The following is an 18,114-nucleotide window of genomic DNA, read 5'->3' on the forward strand; positions in this document are numbered from 1 at the left end:
AGGGAATTCCTTCTCATCCATAAAACTCGAGTTGTCCCCGGAAGGGAAGTGGGGTTGGAAATCCCTGCACGGCTCGGACTGAGTGGGGTTGGCTGGAAAATGTGGAATTTCTGGGAGCGAGAGGGGAAAAAGCGGCATTCTGGTGTCTCCTCCTGAGCTAATTCCCAAATTTTGGAGGCTCTGGGCATTCCCAGCAGCACTGGGTGGCGTGGGAAGGGTTTGGAATTCGGGAGTCCTTCCTTTGGCTCCGCTGCTCCACTTGGAACCGGTGCTGCTGCAGGCCGGGACTTTATCGGTGTCACCGGCCACATTCCCACTTGGATGTGACATTCCCACCTGAAGCCACCTCAGGAATGCCTGGACCCACCTCAGGATCCGGCACAGCCCCGGAGATGCCGGCGCCAGGAGCCAAGGAACAGCTCCAGCTCTTCCCGGCCTCACTCCGAGCTCGTTCGCACGGATTCCGCCACCCCCGTCTCCTGCCAAGGCTTTTTCGGGAGCTCTCCAGGTGCAGATCCATGTTCGCACCTGTTCCCAGGAACATCACACCTTCCGGAGGCGTTGGGATTGTTGGATGTTAATTAACGCCTCTGCCTGTGAGATGTGTTCCTGTTTATTCCGGGAAAAATCCCCTTTGCTCATCTCAGGAATGCTAAAATCGGCTGCATTCCAGCGGCGGAGGGGTTTCCCAGGGGGAGGAACCTCTCCCTGTCCCTCATCCCTGAGGAATCCAGGGGAATTGCTGGAATTGCGGGTGCTGGCTGCACTCTGGGGCTTCTCTGTGGGGTTTCACCTGTGGGAAGAGGCTCCTCGGCCTCGGAGCGCACAGATCCCGATGGGATCACCCACGCGGGAGATACGGATTCATAACGTGGGTTATGGATGCATCCCGTGGGTTATGGATGAATCCCGTGGGTTATGGATTCATCCCATGGGTTATGGATGTGCCCTGAGGGGTTATGGATGAATCCCGTGGGTTATGGATGCATCCCGTGGGTTATGGATGAATCCCGTGGGTTATGGATTCATCCCATGGGTTATGGATGTGCCCTGAGGGGTTATGGATGAATCCCGTGGGTTATGGATGAATCCCGTGGGTTATGGATGAATCCCGTGGGTTATGGATTCATCCCATGGGTTATGGATGTGCCCTGAGGGGTTATGGATGAATCCCGTGGGTTATGGATGCATCCCGTGGGTTATGGATGAATCCCGTGGGTTATGGATTCATCCCATGGGTTATGGATGTGCCCTGAGGGGTTATGGATGCATTCCATAGGTTATGGATGTATCCCATAGGTTATGGATACATCCCGTGGGTTATGGATGTGCCCTGAGGGGTTATGGATGCATTCCATAGGTTATGGATGTATCCCATAGGTTATGGATACATCCCGTGGGTTATGGATTCATCCCATGGGTTATGGATGTGCCCTGAGGGGTTATGGATGCATTCCATAGGTTATGGATTCATCCCATGGGTTATGGATGTGCCCTGAGGGGTTATGGATGCATTCCATAGGTTATGGATTCATCCCATGGGTTATGGATGTGCCCTGAGGGGTTATGGATGCATTCCATAGGTTATGGATGTATCCCATAGGTTATGGATGTATCCTGTGGGTTATGGATTCATCCCGTGGGTTATGGATGTGCCCTGAGGGGTTATGGATGCATTCCACAGGTTATACACCTGCCCAGGGAGTTATGGATGCATCCTGTGGGTTACGGATGTATCCCATAGTTTATGGATGTATCCCATAGGTTATGGATGTATCCTGTGGGTTACGGATGTATCCCATAGTTTATGGATGTATCCCATAGGTTACGGATGTATCCTTTGGGTTACGGATGTATCCTGTGGGTTATGGATGCATCCCATGGGATATGAATCCATCCCATAGCTTATCCACCCATCCCAGGGTTACAGATCTATCCCATAGGTTATGGATGTATCCCATAGGTTATGGATGTATCCTGTGGGTTATGGATGTATCCCAGGGTTATGGATCCATCACAGGGGTTACGGATCCATCCCATAGGTTATACTCCCATCCCGTGGGTTATGGATCCATCCCATGGGTTGTGGATCCATCCCATGGGTTATGGATCCATCCCCGGGTTACAGATCCATCCCACGGGTAACGGATCCATCCCATGGGTTATGGATCCATCCCATGGTTACAGATCCCTCCCATGGGTTGTGGATCCACCCCAGGGGTGACAGATCCATCCCATGGGTTGTGGATCCATCCCATGGGTTATGGATCCATCCCAGGGTTATGGATCCATCCCATGGGTTGTGGATCCCTCCCATGGGTTGTGGATCCATCCCATGGGTTATGGATCCATCCCAGGGTTATGGATCCATCCCATGGGTTGTGGATCCATCCCATGGGTTGTGGATCCATCCCAGGGTTATGGATCCATCCCAGGGTTATGGATCCATCCCATAGATTGTGGATCCATCCCAGGGCTTGCAGATTAACCCCAGGGCTTACGGATCCACCCCACAGATTGTGGATCCACCCCAGGGTTACGGATCCATCCCAGGGTTATGGATCCACCCCAGGGTTATGGATCCATCCCGGGGTTATGGATCCATCCCATGGGTTGTGGATCCATCCCATGGGTTATGGATCCATCCCATGGGTTATGGATCCATCCCATGGGTTGTGGATCCATCCCAGGGTTATGGATCCATCCCAGGGTTATGGATCCATCCCATAGATTGTGGATCCATCCCAGGGCTTGCAGATTAACCCCAGGGCTTACGGATCCACCCCACAGATTGTGGATCCACCCCAGGGTTACGGATCCATCCCAGGGTTATGGATCCACCCCAGGGTTATGGATCCATCCCGGGGTTACGGATCCATCCCGGGGTTACGGATCCATCCCAGGGTTATGGATCCACCCCAGGGTTATGGATCCATCCCGGGGTTACGGATCCATCCCGGGGTTACGGATCCATCCCAGGGTTATGGATCCACCCCAGGGTTATGGATCCATCCCAGGGTTTATTCCCCCCTCCATTCCCCACCCAAGTGCCGCCATTGACTTTTCCACCTCTCTCCCCCTTTCCCTGCCCCTTCCCGCCTGGAGCAGCTCAGATCCCTCCAACTCCAGGAGCTCCCTCTGCTCCCTGTCCAATAAACCACGGGGAAGAGGAGCCCCGCGTGACCCCAATCCAGCGCTCCGGAGCCACATTCCCATGATTTACAAGCGGAATAAACAGAACTCCGCAGCTCCGGCGGATCCGCCCCGGCACTCCCGGATCCATCCGTCACCTCCAGCACCCGCGAGCTGCCGCTGGAGCTTCGGGAAGCTGCGAAAGTCCAGGAGCGAGACAAGACGGGGCAGAAACGGGAGAAAAAACTTAAAACCAGGAAGGAATTGGGCAAATCCTGAGATGCTCCATGAAAAACGCAACTTCCCAAACCCAGGCAGCTCCCTGGGAAAGGAGTAAGAGGGAAGGAGGGGTAAAAAACCCTGGAAGAAAGGGGGGATTTGCAGGGATAAAAATAAAAGCTGGGATATTTTTGCCCTTCCCGTTCCCGCCGAGGTTTCTCGGAGCATCATTTGCTCCGGAGCATCGGCCGCTCCCGCGTCCCTCCTCGCAGGGGGGATTATGCAAATCCAGCCCCAGCTCCCGGGAAAGTGGGTTAATCCAATATTACCGAGTGGAAAAGGGAAGGAAAAAGCTGGCGGAGACGGTGGAGCCGGCGGAAAAAAATTCCTCCCTAAAAAAAGAGGGCAACGGAGCCGATTCGCAGCTGGAATTTGGGATTTGGGACAGGTTTGGGGTTCTATTCCCTGCCTGAATGCCCTGTCCAGCATTTATCCATGTCCATCCATAAATAATTATAGGAAAATCCGTCCCAGATCCCATGGAAATGGTTCCGTGCACACATCACATTCCAACGGCCGGATTTGTACCCGTCCGGAGAGCTCCTTTCCTTATTTAAAAACCTGGGAATGGAGAAAGGGCTGCTCCTTGTTCAGGGAGCAGGACCAGGATGGGAAATCCAAGGAAAAACATTCCCAGCTGCTCCATCCGATGCCACGCCCTTTCTTTGCCTCCTCCAGCAGTTTTCCCTGGAAAACTTCATGTGTTCTTGGATAAAACCATTTGTGGTTGGCAGTTTATCCCAAATTTTCCTGGAGAAAGCTCAGGATTGGTGAACCTGAGGCTGGATCAAGGCTCAGGAGTGGTGACCCAGGGGCAGCTCCCGCCTCCAAATCCCCTCATTCCCAAATAAAACCGGCCTCAAAATTCCCTCCTTTCCCAAATAAAACCAGCCTCAAAATCCCCTCATTCCCAAATAAAACCAGCCTCCAAATCCCCCCTTTCCCAAATAAAACCGGCCTCAAAATTCCCCCCTTTCCCAAATAAAACCAGCCTCCAAATCCCCCCTTTCCCAAATAAAACCAGCCTCAAAATTCCCGCTTTCCCAAATAAAATCAGCCTCCAATTCCACCTTCCCCAAATAAAATCAGCCTCCAAATCCCCTCATTCCCAAATAAAACCAGCCTTCAAATCCTCCCTTTCCCAAAAAACCCCAGGAGCTTCCATCCTGACCAACATCCCAAATTCCCAAAGATTTTGGGAACAGGGAAAGTTTTTTTTTAAAAGCTCTGCATGAAGAGCCCCAAACTTCTCCCCAAATCCTGGATATCCCGGATTTTCCTGATTCCTCCCTTTTTTCCATCATTTCCCACCCACCAAGCTCTTCGCAGAACAGTGCCAACCTCAGCTCCCGCATCCAAATCCCAATCCTGCCGTCCCTAAATCCACCTGGCAACCACACCAAAACACCTGGAAAAACCCTCCCGGAGCCCTCGGGATGATAAAACCAGACTCAAAATTCCACCTTCCCAAAAAAAACCGGCCTCCAAATCCTTCCTTTCCCAAATAAAACCAGCTTCCAAATCCTCCATTCCCAAATAAAACCAACATCCAATTTCCCCCCTTTCCCAAATAAAACTGGCCTCCAAATCCCCTCAGTCCCAAATAAACCCGGCCGCCAATTCCACCTTTCCCGAATAAAACCAGCCTCAATATTCCCTCATTCCCAAATAAAACCATCCTCCAAATCCTTCCTTTCCCAAATAAAATCGGCTTCCAAATCCCCCTTCCCAAATAAACCCAGCCTCCAAATGCCCTGATTCCCAAATAAAACCGGCTTCCAAATCCCCCCTTTCCCAAATAAACCCGGCCTCAAAATTTCCACTTTCCCGGATAAAACCAGCCTCAGAATTCCACCTTTCCCAAATAAAACCAACAACCAAATTCCCCCCTTCCCCAAATAAACCCAGCCTCAAAATCCCTCATTCCCAAATAAAACCAGCTTCCAAATCCCCCTTCCCAAATAAACCCCGCCTCAAAATCCCCTCATTCCCAAATAAACCTGGCCTCCAAATCCTTCCTTTCCCAAATAAACCCAGCCTCAAAATCCCTCATTCCCAAATAAAACCAGCTTCCAAATCCTCCGTTCCCAAATAAACCCAGCCTCCAAATCCCTCATTCCCAAATAAACCTGGCCTCCAAATCCTTCCTTTCCCAAATAAACCCAGCCTCAAAATCCCTCATTCCCAAATAAACCCAGCCTCAAAATCCCCTCATTCCCAAATAAACCTGGCCTCCAAATCCTCCATTCCCAAATAAACCCAGCCTCCAAATCCCTCATTCCCAAATAAACCCGGCCTCCAAATCCTCCATTCCCAAATAAACCCAGCCTCAAAATCCCCTCATTCCCAAATAAAACCAGCCTCCAAATCCCCCCTTTCCCAAATAAAACTGGCCTCAAAATTCCCCCCTTTCCCAAATAAAACCAGCCTCCAAATCCCCCCTTTCCCAAATAAAACCAGCCTCAAAATTCCCGCTTTCCCAAATAAAATCAGCCTCCAATTCCACCTTCCCCAAATAAAATCAGCCTCCAAATCCCCTCATTCCCAAATAAAACCAGCCTTCAAATCCTCCCTTTCCCAAAAAACCCCAGGAGCTTCCATCCTGACCAACATCCCAAATTCCCAAAGATTTTGGGAACAGGGAAAGTTTTTTTTTAAAAGCTCTGCATGAAGAGCCCCAAACTTCTCCCCAAATCCTGGATATCCCGGATTTTCCTGATTCCTCCCTTTTTTCCATCATTTCCCACCCACCAAGCTCTTCGCAGAACAGTGCCAACCTCAGCTCCCGCATCCAAATCCCAATCCTGCCGTCCCTAAATCCACCTGGCAACCACACCAAAACACCTGGAAAAACCCTCCCGGAGCCCTCGGGATGATAAAACCAGACTCAAAATTCCACCTTCCCAAAAAAAACCGGCCTCCAAATCCTTCCTTTCCCAAATAAAACCAGCTTCCAAATCCTCCATTCCCAAATAAAACCAACATCCAATTTCCCCCCTTTCCCAAATAAAACCAGCCTCCAAATCCCCTCAGTCCCAAATAAACCCGGCCGCCAATTCCACCTTTCCCGAATAAAACCGGCCTCAAAATTCCCTCATTCCCAAATAAAACCATCCTCCAAATCCTTCCTTTCCCAAATAAAACCGGCTTCCAAATCCCCCTTCCCAAATAAACCCAGCCTCCAAATGCCCTGATTCCCAAATAAAACCGGCTTCCAAATCCCCCCTTTACCAAATAAACCCGGCCTCAAAATTTCCACTTTCCCAGATAAAACCAGCCTCAGAATTCCACCTTTCCCAAATAAAACCAACAACCAAATTCCCCCCTTCCCCAAATAAACCCAGCCTCAAAATCCCTCATTCCCAAATAAAACCAGCTTCCAAATCCCCCTTCCCAAATAAACCCCGCCTCAAAATCCCCTCATTCCCAAATAAACCTGGCCTCCAAATCCTTCCTTTCCCAAATAAACCCAGCCTCAAAATCCCTCATTCCCAAATAAAACCAGCTTCCAAATCCCCCTTCCCAAATAAACCCCGCCTCAAAATCCCCTCATTCCCAAATAAACCTGGCCTCCAAATCCTTCCTTTCCCAAACAAACCCAGCCTCAAAATCCCCTCATTCCCAAATAAACCCGGCCTCCAAATCCTCCGTTCCCAAATAAACCCAGCCTCAAAATCCCTCATTCCCAAATAAAACCAGCTTCCAAATCCTCCGTTCCCAAATAAACCCAGCCTCCAAATCCCTCATTCCCAAATAAACCTGGCCTCCAAATCCTTCCTTTCCCAAATAAACCCAGCCTCAAAATCCCTCATTCCCAAATAAACCCAGCCTCAAAATCCCCTCATTCCCAAATAAACCTGGCCTCCAAATCCTCCATTCCCAAATAAACCCAGCCTCCAAATCCCTCATTCCCAAATAAACCTAGCCTCCAAATCCTTCCTTTCCCAAATAAACCCAGCCTCAAAATCCCCTCATTCCCAAATAAACCCGGCCTCCAAATCCTCCATTCCCAAATAAACCCAGCCTCAAAATCCCTCATTCCCAAATAAAACCAGCTTCCAAATCCTTCCTTTCCCAAATAAACCCAGCCTCAAAATCCCTCATTCCCAAATAAACCTGGCCTCCAAATCCTCCATTCCCAAATAAACCCAGCCTCCAAATCCTCCATTCCCAAATAAACCTGGCCTCCAAATCCCCCCTTTCCCAAATAAACCTGGCCTCAAAATCCTCCATTCCCAAATAAACCCGGCCCCCCAAATTCCCTTTTCCAAAGCCATCCCTCATCCCACCCCACCGTGGTTTCCAAGGCCTTCCCCGCTGCCTCCCTCCTCCCTGGAATTGATATTCCCATCAGCCGGAGCTCCGGCTGCTTTTCCTGCCTCATCCGCCCTTGACCTCCTGTTCCCGAGGCTCCGCGTTCCCATTCCCGAGGCGTCGCAGCTCACCCGGTACCAGACGATCTCCCGCATTTTCCCGTCGGTTTTGAAGTTGCATTTCAGGGTCACGGCGTCTCCCACCACCACCGGAGGCAGGGGCTCGATGCTGACGGTCAGATAGGCTGGAAAAGCGGGAAAAAAAGGCAGGAAAAGTGACCTGAGCTCCAGGGAAGTTCGGAGCGGGGGTTCGAATGCTGTTTTCCAAGGGTTTCATGGATTAATGGCGCTGTTGTACCCCAGGGAAAGCCCAGCCAAGTCCTGACCCCTCGCTGGGATGGATTTGGGCTGCTCCCAACCATCCCAAAAAATCCAAACGGAAGGAAATCCTTCCTGAATTTGGGAAAATCCCAGCAGCCGCCATTCCCACTGCAAATTCCCATCCTTGCTGGTTTTCCCATCGTCTGCCCCTCATTGGTTCTCTCCCCTGTGCTTCCATAAAACTTCCCAAATTCCTCATTCCTGATGGGAATGGGTCCAACAGCTTCCCCACCCGGCCGTTTTCCAGCCCCTTCCCCATCTCCCCACCGCCAGATGCCGGATCCATCCTCGCTCCAGAGGGAAAATCTGAGCCTGGCCAGCTCCATCCATCCCTTTTTTCCCCTCTTTCCCCTCGATTTGCTGGGAAATCGGGAGCAGGGGAGCAGGGAGCAGTTGCATTCCCGGTTTATTTTCCTGCCTTTCCTGTGGCTGTTGGGAGATGATGGATAGACAACCTGGAAAATCCCAGCCTTGTCTCAGCATCCTTCCCTGTTTGACACCACGACATCCCAAAAAAACCCCCTCACCCACCCTAAACTCCCGGTTTTTTTAACCACTCCTTGCACCAGGTGGGAAAACAGGAGCGGGTTTGGAAACCGGGCTGGAAGTCCGAGATTCCTTTGTGGAAGATGCCCTGGGAAAGGGGGGAAGGTGAATTCTTGGGATTTTTGGTGCCTCCCAGGCAGTGATCTGAGGCTGAGCATTCCTTGTAAAACAACTTGGAGGTGTTTGTGCCATAAATCCCAGGCACGACCTGCGGGAGAACACGCTCCGGGAACACGTGCCGGCTGCGGCAGCAGGGCAGCATGGCCTGGAATATTGAATACCGGGATAAAGCCGGAAAATCCCGTTTTGTGCTGCTTTTGGGGGGGCTGCAGGAACAGCTCTGCACAAGGAAATACGGGGGAAAAGTGGATTTTTTGGGATTTTTCGGGAGTAGGGCTGAGGGTTAAATCCCTTTTCAGCCCCGAATGATGCTGGGAATGATGGAATTTCGATGTTGCATCCCGGAATCCTGGTTCTCCTCGCCGGGAGCCACCGAAATCCTGGCCAACATTCCCTGTCTGTCTGCGGCCAGTGCCTTTCCAGCCTTTCCAGCCTGTCCAGGGTTTATTTTTGTTCCTAAAGCGGGGATTAATTCCCTGTGACTGCCAAGGCTGCGCGAGGGGCCCTCGGATTCGGGGCTTTGTGGGTGGAAAAGGCAGGGGTGGGGAAGGAGGAGGAAAAGGAGGAGGAGGATGGATGGAGGAAGGGCAGCCGAGGTCTCTCCGGCTGCCCCGATTCCCCTCGCTCGGCTTTTGACATTTCCGAACGCCGGGATGAGCAACAGGCACGGAAAAGCAGCGGGGGGGATGAGCAAATCCTTGGCAGCGCAGCAGGAGCCGCCGCAAGGAAATCGGGATGCGGGCGGAAAAGCTCTCGCCTTTCCACGGAGCGGGAGCCTCCGGGTGGGATCCCAGCTCCCGCCTGCCCCTGGATCAACGGAAGATTAACGGGAGCCGGGGAGGAACCGGCAAAGCCGGAGTGGAGATTGGATTTTCCCTGGTGCCTGTGGGGTGTGGAGATCCTGGAGTTCCCAGAGCAGCATTCCCAGATGTTTTCCATCCCTTTTCCCGAACTATTCCCTTCCAGACCCGTGCACTGCCATGGGAAGAGGAACCATCCCCATCCCCATCCCCAGCAAAGATTGGATTTTCCCTCCTGTCCATGGGATCCAGGAGTTCCCAGAGCAGCATTCCCAGATGTTTTCCATCCCTCTTCCCATGGTATTCCCTTCCAGACCCGTGCACTTCCATGGGAAGCAGAACCATCCCCATCCCGGTCCCGCCAAGGTGGTGTTTGGGCCATTCCCTGATTTTTGGTGGATTTTTCAAGTCAAAAAGCACCAAGTTCGGGGTGGCCCCAGCCACTCCCACGCAGCAAATCCATCCATCCAAGCATTTTTCCAAGGAAATCCTCCTCCAAACCCATCCCTGACCTGCATCTTCTGGGTGGCCAAGAAAAAACCCCCAAAATGGGAATTTTTTCCCCCTCTGCTCCCTCCATGTGCCGGAAAACCACTCGGAGCTGGCAACAGGAGCAGCTTCCACCTGTATTCCAGGGAATTCTGGCTTGGCTGGGCCTTAAACACCAGAGTAGAACCACAGGATGCTCCCGAGCTTTTCCCGTGTGGAAAAGCCAAAGCTCTGGAGCTCCAGGATTTATTGCTCCGGTGCCGTGGGATGAGGATCCCACAAAAAGCTGATGCCTGGAAGGGCAGGGAAGGGGAAAATCCAAATGCTCCTCAAATCCAGAGCAAAACCATCCCAGAAGTTGTGGAAAAGAAGGAGGGAAGAGGGAGAGGGAAACAGATGCCGAGTCCCCACAGGAGCCGGCCAAGGATGCGTGGAGGGGAGGAGAAAACCGGGAAAACAAAGCCAGGAGCTGGAAAATAAAGCAGGGATCCAGATGGAGCCGTCCAAATCCCGCTGTTTGGCTGCGGCTGACGTGCGAATCCCATCCCTCATCCTCCCCTTCCCTTCACTTCCCGACAGGGAACAACTGCGAGGTGTCAGCGCTGCTCCAGAGCTTCCCTCGGCTCCCTTTTTTTGGGATTTACTGTGGAGAACAAAGCGGCAGCAGTGACGGAACTGCTGCACGGGAAGAACTCTTCCAAAAGGGCTCCAAAGGAGGAGCCCATCCCAAATTTCTGTCATCCCTCGCGTTATCAGCACCCCCTTATCAGCACCCCCTTATCAGCACCCCCTTCTCAGCCTCGCCCTGCTCTCTTTTTTTGGGATTTACTGCGGAGAACAAAGCGGCCGCAGTGACGGAACTGCTGCATGGGAAGAACTCTTCCAAAAGGGCTCCAAAGGAGGAGCCCATCCCAAATTTCCGTCATCCCTCGCGTTATCAGCATCCCCTTATCATCATCCCCTTATCATCATCCCCTTATCAGCACCCCCTTATCAGCCTTGCCCTGCTCTCGTTTTTGGGATTTACTGTGGAGAACAAAGCGGCAGCAGTGATGGAACTGCTGGATGGGAAGAACTCTTCCAAAAGGGCTCCAAAGGAGGAGCCCATCCCAAATTTCTGTCATCCCTCGCGTTATCAGCATCCCCTTATCATCATCCTCTTATCATCATCCCCTTATCAGCACCCCCTTATCAGCCTTGCCCTGCTCTCGTTTTTGGGATTTACTGTGGAGAACAAAGCGGCCGCAGTGATGGAACTGCTGGATGGGAAGAACTCTTCCAAAAGGGCTCCAAAGGAGGAGCCCATCCCAAATTTCCGTCATCCCTCGCGTTATCAGCATCCCCTTATCAGCATCCCCTTATCAGCACCCCCTTATCAGCACCCCCTTCTCAGCCTCGCCCTGCTCTCTTTTTTTGGGATTTACTGCGGAGAACAAAGCGGCCGCAGTGACGGAACTGCTGCATGGGAAGAACTCTTCCAAAAGGGCTCCAAAGGAGGAGCCCATCCCAAATTTCCGTCATCCCTCGCGTTATCAGCATCCCCTTATCAGCACCCCCTTATCAGCACCCCCTTCTCAGCCTCGCCCTGCTCTCGTTTTTGGGATTTACTGCGGAGAACAAAGCGGCCGCAGTGACGGAACTGCTGCATGGGAAGAACTCTTCCGAAAGGGCTCCAAAGGAGGAGCCCATCCCAAATTTCCGTCATCCCTCGCGTTATCAGCATCCCCTTATCATCGTCCCCTTATCATCATCCCCTTATCAGCACCCCCTTATCAGCCTTGCCCTGCTCTCGTTTTTGGGATTTACTGTGGAGAACAAAGCGGCAGCAGTGATGGAACTGCTGGATGGGAAGAACTCTTCCAAAAGGGCTCCAAAGGAGGAGCCCATCCCAAATTTCTGTCATCCCTCGCGTTATCAGCATCCCCTTATCAGCATCCCCTTATCAGCACCCCCTTATCAGCACCCCCTTCTCAGCCTCGCCCTGCTCTCTTTTTTTGGGATTTACTGCGGAGAACAAAGCGGCCGCAGTGACGGAACTGCTGCATGGGAAGAACTCTTCCAAAAGGGCTCCAAAGGAGGAGCCCATCCCAAATTTCCGTCATCCCTCGCGTTATCAGCATCCCCTTATCATCATCCCCTTATCAGCATCCCCTTCTCAGCCTCGCTCCGCTTCCCCTTTGCTCTTTTCAATCCGAGATTTTCCAGAGAAAGCCGGGCCGGGCCTCCCCCGGATCGGATTCAGCCCTCTGGAAATTCATCCCTCTGATTAGATCGCATCCCTGGGGAGGAGAGGATATTTTTGCCGGCAATCGCTGGGAATTCTGGCCCCATCCAGTTTCAGGGGAATTAGAAAAAAAAGGGAAAAGGGAAGTGGGCGAGGAGAGGGGGAAGGGAGGGATAAAGGGAATGTCCTTTGAAATCGGGAGTGACGCGTTAATAAAGGAGAACATCGGAACAAGCTCGGTGCTTCCAATTACAAAAGAGCTCCCAGGGATGAGGCAGGAATTGCTCCAGCCCTGGAAGTGCGGGATGCTGAATAAAAACCCCATTCCCAGCCCTTTCCAGCATTCCATGGGGATTTCTGCCCACAAACGCAGTCGGGTGCCCCATGGGAACGGCCAGTGGCCGGAATCCCCCGTAGGCTGAGGTTCCTGGGGAGCAGGGGAGCGAGGGAATGGATGGGTGGGAATCTGCCAAGGAAAGGCCTGGAGGCCTTGGAGTGACAGAGCTTTCCAAGGAATCCCAGCACCACAGGAGCCCCTTCCACGTCTTGCCCAGGCTCCCGATTCCTTCCAACCCACATGGAAATCCAACATTTATTTATTGATATAAATCGAAATCCCGGATTTCTCACCTCCCTGCGCTTCCCAAAAAATCTGACTCCAAGCCCATGGAACCCTGGAATGGCTTGGATTGGAAGGGACCTTAAAGCTCATCCCATTCCATGGGCAGGGACTCCTCCTGCTATCCCAGATTTCTCCAAGCCCCATCCAACCTTGGGCAAATCCCGGGATGGGGCAGCCCCAGCTGAGGATGGATTTTCCCCCTTTCCATGTCCCCAGAGTCCAACCCATCCCCATCCTTTTAGGAATGGTCCTTGGAAGCGGCAACGGATCCGAGCGGAGCGGGAGCTCAGGATGGAGCCAGGGCAAGGGATTCTTGGAATCCAGTGGCTCCATCCCCCTCTGGAATGTCCCCGGCATCCTTGAGGAGCTGGTGACAACGTGAACACCTCGACATTTTAATTAGCCAGTGATTAACGGGCCTTATCCATAATTCCCTCCCATTCCTCCACCTCCCTTTTCCAAGCCGGGATGGGATGAGAAAACCAGGAAGGAACGGGAAAACAGACACCAGCACTCCCTTAACGGGCGGATCTCCTGCAATTCCAAGGATTTAAGGAGAGCAGGAGACGCTTTCCCCCTTGAGGTGGGATCTAAAGGGGTGCAAACGCCCCTGGAAAAAGCCAGGAATGCTCCTGCTGCAAATTCCCGACCGGAGGGGTTGGAATGTCCGTGGCCGTGGCAGATCCAGGGATGTCACCCGCGGATCCGCGTGAACCGAACGCGTCCTGACTGGCGGCACTTTGCAACATCTTGTTCATGAAAAATTCAACAGCTCCAGTTGTTCCTGAGAACGCAGCAAATTCCTTCCCTCTCCCTTCCCGGCTCTGGCCATGCCTTATTTATGACATTCCAGGACAATTTACGGTCGGAATAAGGCTCTGCCTCTCCTCGTTAACCCGGGAGGGCTCCAAGGGTGAAGAATTCCCGGCTGGCCCCATCCAGACCGGTCAAATTTTGCTGAATCCGGAGCTTTTCCTCCTGGAAAGCTGCACTGGGGTTTGATTTTTTACTTAAACGGGAATAAGCGTTTGACACGGGTTTAACACCAGCCAGGGAATGGGATGTGACAGCCGGAGTCGGCGCCGCGCTTCCAAGGAAAACAGGCCTTCAGGAAGGGGGAAAAACGGATTGGGGGAGCCTCGTGCTGAGTTTGCCTTGGATATTCAGCTTTGCTTCCCAAAATTCCACCAGACGAGCTCCAGCTGGGTTAAACATCCCCAACCCCTCCACTGCCTTCCCAAAAATCATCGTGGCTTTTGGAAAACGGGCGCATTCCCTAAAATAAACCCGGGAAAGTTGGCGTCACCCCTGGGCGAGGAGGAGCCCGGGCTGGCAGGGAGCGAATGGCATCAATCCCGGGAAAATGGGATGTTAACGGGCCGAGCAGACAATTAAGAGCCGGTAATTAAAATTCCTCTTCCCTCACAAACATCTCATTAGGAGCCACTTCCCTGCCTCATTTCCATAAGTGGGAGGGAACAATTCCGCAGCTGGATCTGGAATTATTCCGTAGGGGGGGCTGCTGGACCAAAGCGGCTCCTAAATTTTAAAGGATCCGGAGAAAATGTATGGAATGAGCAGGGGGATGTCCAGCCCGTGGTTTGGTCCGTTTATTCCCAATTAATTCTGCCGGATTCCATGGATGTATCCCGAGCCTCCTTAGCTCTTTGCGGTGGGAATCGATGGCTTGGATCGATCCTTTGGATCGATCCATGGATTGAGCGCGGCCCCTTTGGCCTCTTGGCCCCTTTTAAATGAAGATGAAGTGAGGGAACCACTCCATGCTGGGGACAGCCGGGCCCTGGGGGCTGCTTCCGGTCACATTCCGTGGGCAAAACACTTCGGAATTACGCAACGATGGAATTTGTATGGATCAGTTCTGTCCAGAGAAGCCAAGGCTGCTCCAGCCCTGGAATTGTCCAAAGCCTTCTTGGGCTTGGAGCACCCTGGGACAGGGGAAGGTGTCCCTGTCCGTGGTAGGGAATGGGATGGGATTTAAGGTCCCTCCAATCCAACCCATTCCATGATTCCCTATTTTTATAAAGCACAGCGCAAACCCCAAACGCAGCTCCCAAGGATTTCAACACCCAAATCCTGTTGAGGTGGAATTTTTAACCACTTTCCAGCTTCCCTTTTTTTTCCTTAAATCCCAGATTCCTCTGAAGCAAAACATCCCAAAGAAAAGATATCCCAGTCCAAAGAAAAAGGATTCATGCCCCATTTGCTCCGTGCCGTGATTCCCAATGTCCTTGTGTCCATGGGAAGCATCTCCAACACCACCTGAGGGCTTCCTGAGGGTTGATGCTGATGGATCTTCAGGAAAAATCCATTTTCAGACCTGTTTTTCCTCATCACGAGCTCCAGAGTCCCTTTTATCTTCCGGAGGGGTGGGAATGGTTCTTATCAGCTTTGAGACTCCGGCCCGGCCAGGGCAGCAGCTCCAGAGGCGGCAGAGAAATGAGGAATGAGATCCAAAGGGATCCTGCTGGGCTAAAAACCATCCAAACATTCCGGCTCCGTGGGATTTTCATCCCCGTCGGCACAAGAAAGGATTTCAGAGGGAAAGGGAGAGTTTGGGCACTTTGGGGCTGGAAAAGCTACGGGGAATTTGGGATTTGGGAGCCTCCCGGTGCTGCCGTGCCCTCCCATCTCTCTGACCCCCATCTCCGGCCTTTTTCCATCTCCTCCTTCCCACTTTTCCACCTTTCGCTGTCCGCTTTCCTTCCCACAGTGACTCAAGCCCAGCTTTCCCCATCCCCAATAAATCCCAGGAAAACCCCAGCGTTTTCCGCCTTCACCGCGCGCCTCCTGCCAAACAGATCCAGGTGGGATTGAGCCGTCGGAATCAGCTCCGTGGCCTGGGCACGGACTGGAATAAATCCTCGAACGTCTTCATCCGACTTTTTCCAAGCTCCTCGGAGCTGTTCCGGCTCACTGGAGCACGGGATGAGGGAGCCCATTCCCGGCTCCGCTCCAACTCGCGGCGTCAATTTCGCGCTTGTTCGACATCTCCGGCACAAATCCGCAGGGAATGGGGCGTTCCAGGAAAAAGATGGATGTTCGAAGGGAAAACCGTGACAGTTTTCCTTGGATGGAGCCCAGGCCCTGCTACAAACCCTTGGAATGGCCTTGGAATCATCGTTTGGATGTTCAGGGGGGTCCCTCATCCTAAAAATCCAGGGATTTCCCAGATACTCAGAGATGTAAATCCATGGTGGATCCAAGGATCGCATCCCACTCATCCCAAGAGCCAAATCCAGCAGATACAAAACCAGGGATGCTGGAAAAGTGATGGTTTGAGGATGAATGCAGGAAAAACAGGATTGGAGGCAAGCAACAGCCACCAGAAAACCGGGATCAGTTGGATTTGGGATGTATCTCCCTGGGATAGATGGAACAAAAGCAGGGATGCTGGAAAAGTGAGGATTTGGGGGTGAACAGAGGAAAAACAGGATTGGAGGGGAGCAACAGCCACCAGCAAACCAGGATCAGTCAGATTTGGGAACTATTTGGACGGGAATTTTCTTCCATTTGGGACAAAATTCCAACCCCCCCCAAAGCCGAACCCCCCGGAAGAGGATCTCCCTCCATGAAAACGCACAGAGAAGGATCCAAGACCCTTCCAAGACTCGGGAAACGCCTCCCAATCCCAAAACTCCTTAAATCAACTCCATCGAGGAGCAGCCAGCGCGGAAAAGATGGATTTTCCCACCCCACGCTGCTTATCAGCAGGAACGTGGTGGCTTCAATGACATTCCCAGTGATTTATTGGATTTTATCGGCTGCCACCACCTCCCCCCCGCACGGCCTGGGAATGCAGGGCTGTAAATCACACATGGAATATTTATCTCCGGGTGGGAAGGATGTTTAGGAGCATTTATGGGAGCGCTGGGAAGTTTTAGTCATCATTTTCCCCCCCTTTCCACTTCCAATGTTTCCATAAAATCCCTCCGCCTCCCAGCAGTGCTGGAGGGGGGAATGTTTTATCTCCACATCTTCATCCCGCTGATATTCCCATAAAATATCACTTTGGATGTCCCACTGGGGCTCCCACGGTGGCTCAAAGCGGTGGAGGGGGATGGGTTGTTGGGATTTTGGGAAGAGCTCGGGATGGGTTGTTGGGATTTTGGGAAGAGCTTGGGACAGGTAAATGGGATTTTGGGAAGAGCTCAGGATGGGTCATTGGGATTTTGGAAGAGCTTGGGATGGGTTGTTGGGTTGGGATTTTGGGAAGAGTTCATGGTGGCTTGTTGGGCTGGAATTTTGGGAAGAGCTCAGGACAGGTAAATGGGGTTTTGGGAAGAGCTCAGGATGGGTCATTGGGATTTTGGGAAGAGCTCGGGATGGGTTGTTGGGATTTTGGGAAGAGCTCAGGATGGGTTGTTGGGTTGGGATTTTGGGAAGAGCTTGGGATGGGTCATTGGGATTTTGGGAAGAGCTCGGGATGGGTTGTTGGGATTTTGGGAAGAGCTTGGGACAGGTAAATGGGATTTTGGGAAGAGCTCGGGATGGGTCATTGGGATTTTGGGAAGAGCTCGGGATGGGTTGTTGGGATTTTGGGAAGAGCTCAGGATGTTGGGTTGGGATTTTGGGAAGAGTTCATGGTGGGTTGTTGGGCTGGAATTTTGGGAAGAGCTCAGGACAGGTAAATGGGGTTTTGGGAAGAGCTCAGGATGGGTCATTGGGATTTTTGGAAGAGCTCGGGATGGGTCATTGGGATTTTGGGAAGAGCTCAGGATGGGTCACTGGGTTGGGATTTTGGGAAGAGTTCATGGTGGCTTGTTGGGCTGGAATTTTGGGAAGAGCTCAGGACAGGTAAATGGGGTTTTGGGAAGAGCTCTGGATGGGTCACCGGGATTTTGCGAAGAGCTCGGGATGGGTTGTTGGGATTTTGGGAAGAGCTCGGGATGGGTTGTTGGGATTTTGGGAAGAGCTCAGGATGTTGGGTTGGGATTTTGGGAAGAGTTCATGGTGGGTTGTTGGGTTGGAATTTTGGGAAGAGCTCAGGATGGGTCATTGGGATTTTGGAAGAGCTCAGGATGGGTTGTTGGGTTGGGATTTTGGGAAGAGCTTGGGATGGGTTGTTGGGATTTTGGGAAGAGCTCGGGATGGGTTGTTGGGATTTTGGGAAGAGCTTGGGACAGGTAAATGGGATTTTGGGAAGAGCTCAGGATGGGTCATTGGGATTTTGGAAGAGCTCGGGATGGG

The 18,114-nt window shown here is 52.3% G+C and overlaps 1 protein-coding gene and 1 long non-coding RNA gene across 2 annotated transcripts in view; one reads left to right on the plus strand and one right to left on the minus strand.

Moving 5' to 3' along the window:
• The window catches only part of IGSF21 (immunoglobin superfamily member 21), a 51,970-nt gene that overhangs the window by 16,220 nt on the left and 17,636 nt on the right, over positions 1-18,114 (minus strand). Inside the window, exon 2 of the mRNA XM_032097685.1 lies at positions 7,857-7,969. Coding sequence (XP_031953576.1) covers positions 7,857-7,969 — 113 coding nt within the window. The remainder of the gene's footprint in view (positions 1-7,856; positions 7,970-18,114) is intronic.
• LOC116438687 lies at positions 1,380-2,054 on the plus strand. The gene is made up of 4 exons (XR_004237881.1): positions 1,380-1,461; positions 1,685-1,724; positions 1,765-1,844; positions 1,964-2,054. It is a non-coding gene; the product is annotated as an uncharacterized LOC116438687 (long non-coding RNA).

This window comes from Corvus moneduloides, unplaced genomic scaffold (genome assembly GCF_009650955.1).
Source record: "Corvus moneduloides isolate bCorMon1 unplaced genomic scaffold, bCorMon1.pri scaffold_102_arrow_ctg1, whole genome shotgun sequence".
Taxonomy (NCBI): Eukaryota; Metazoa; Chordata; class Aves; order Passeriformes; family Corvidae; genus Corvus; species Corvus moneduloides.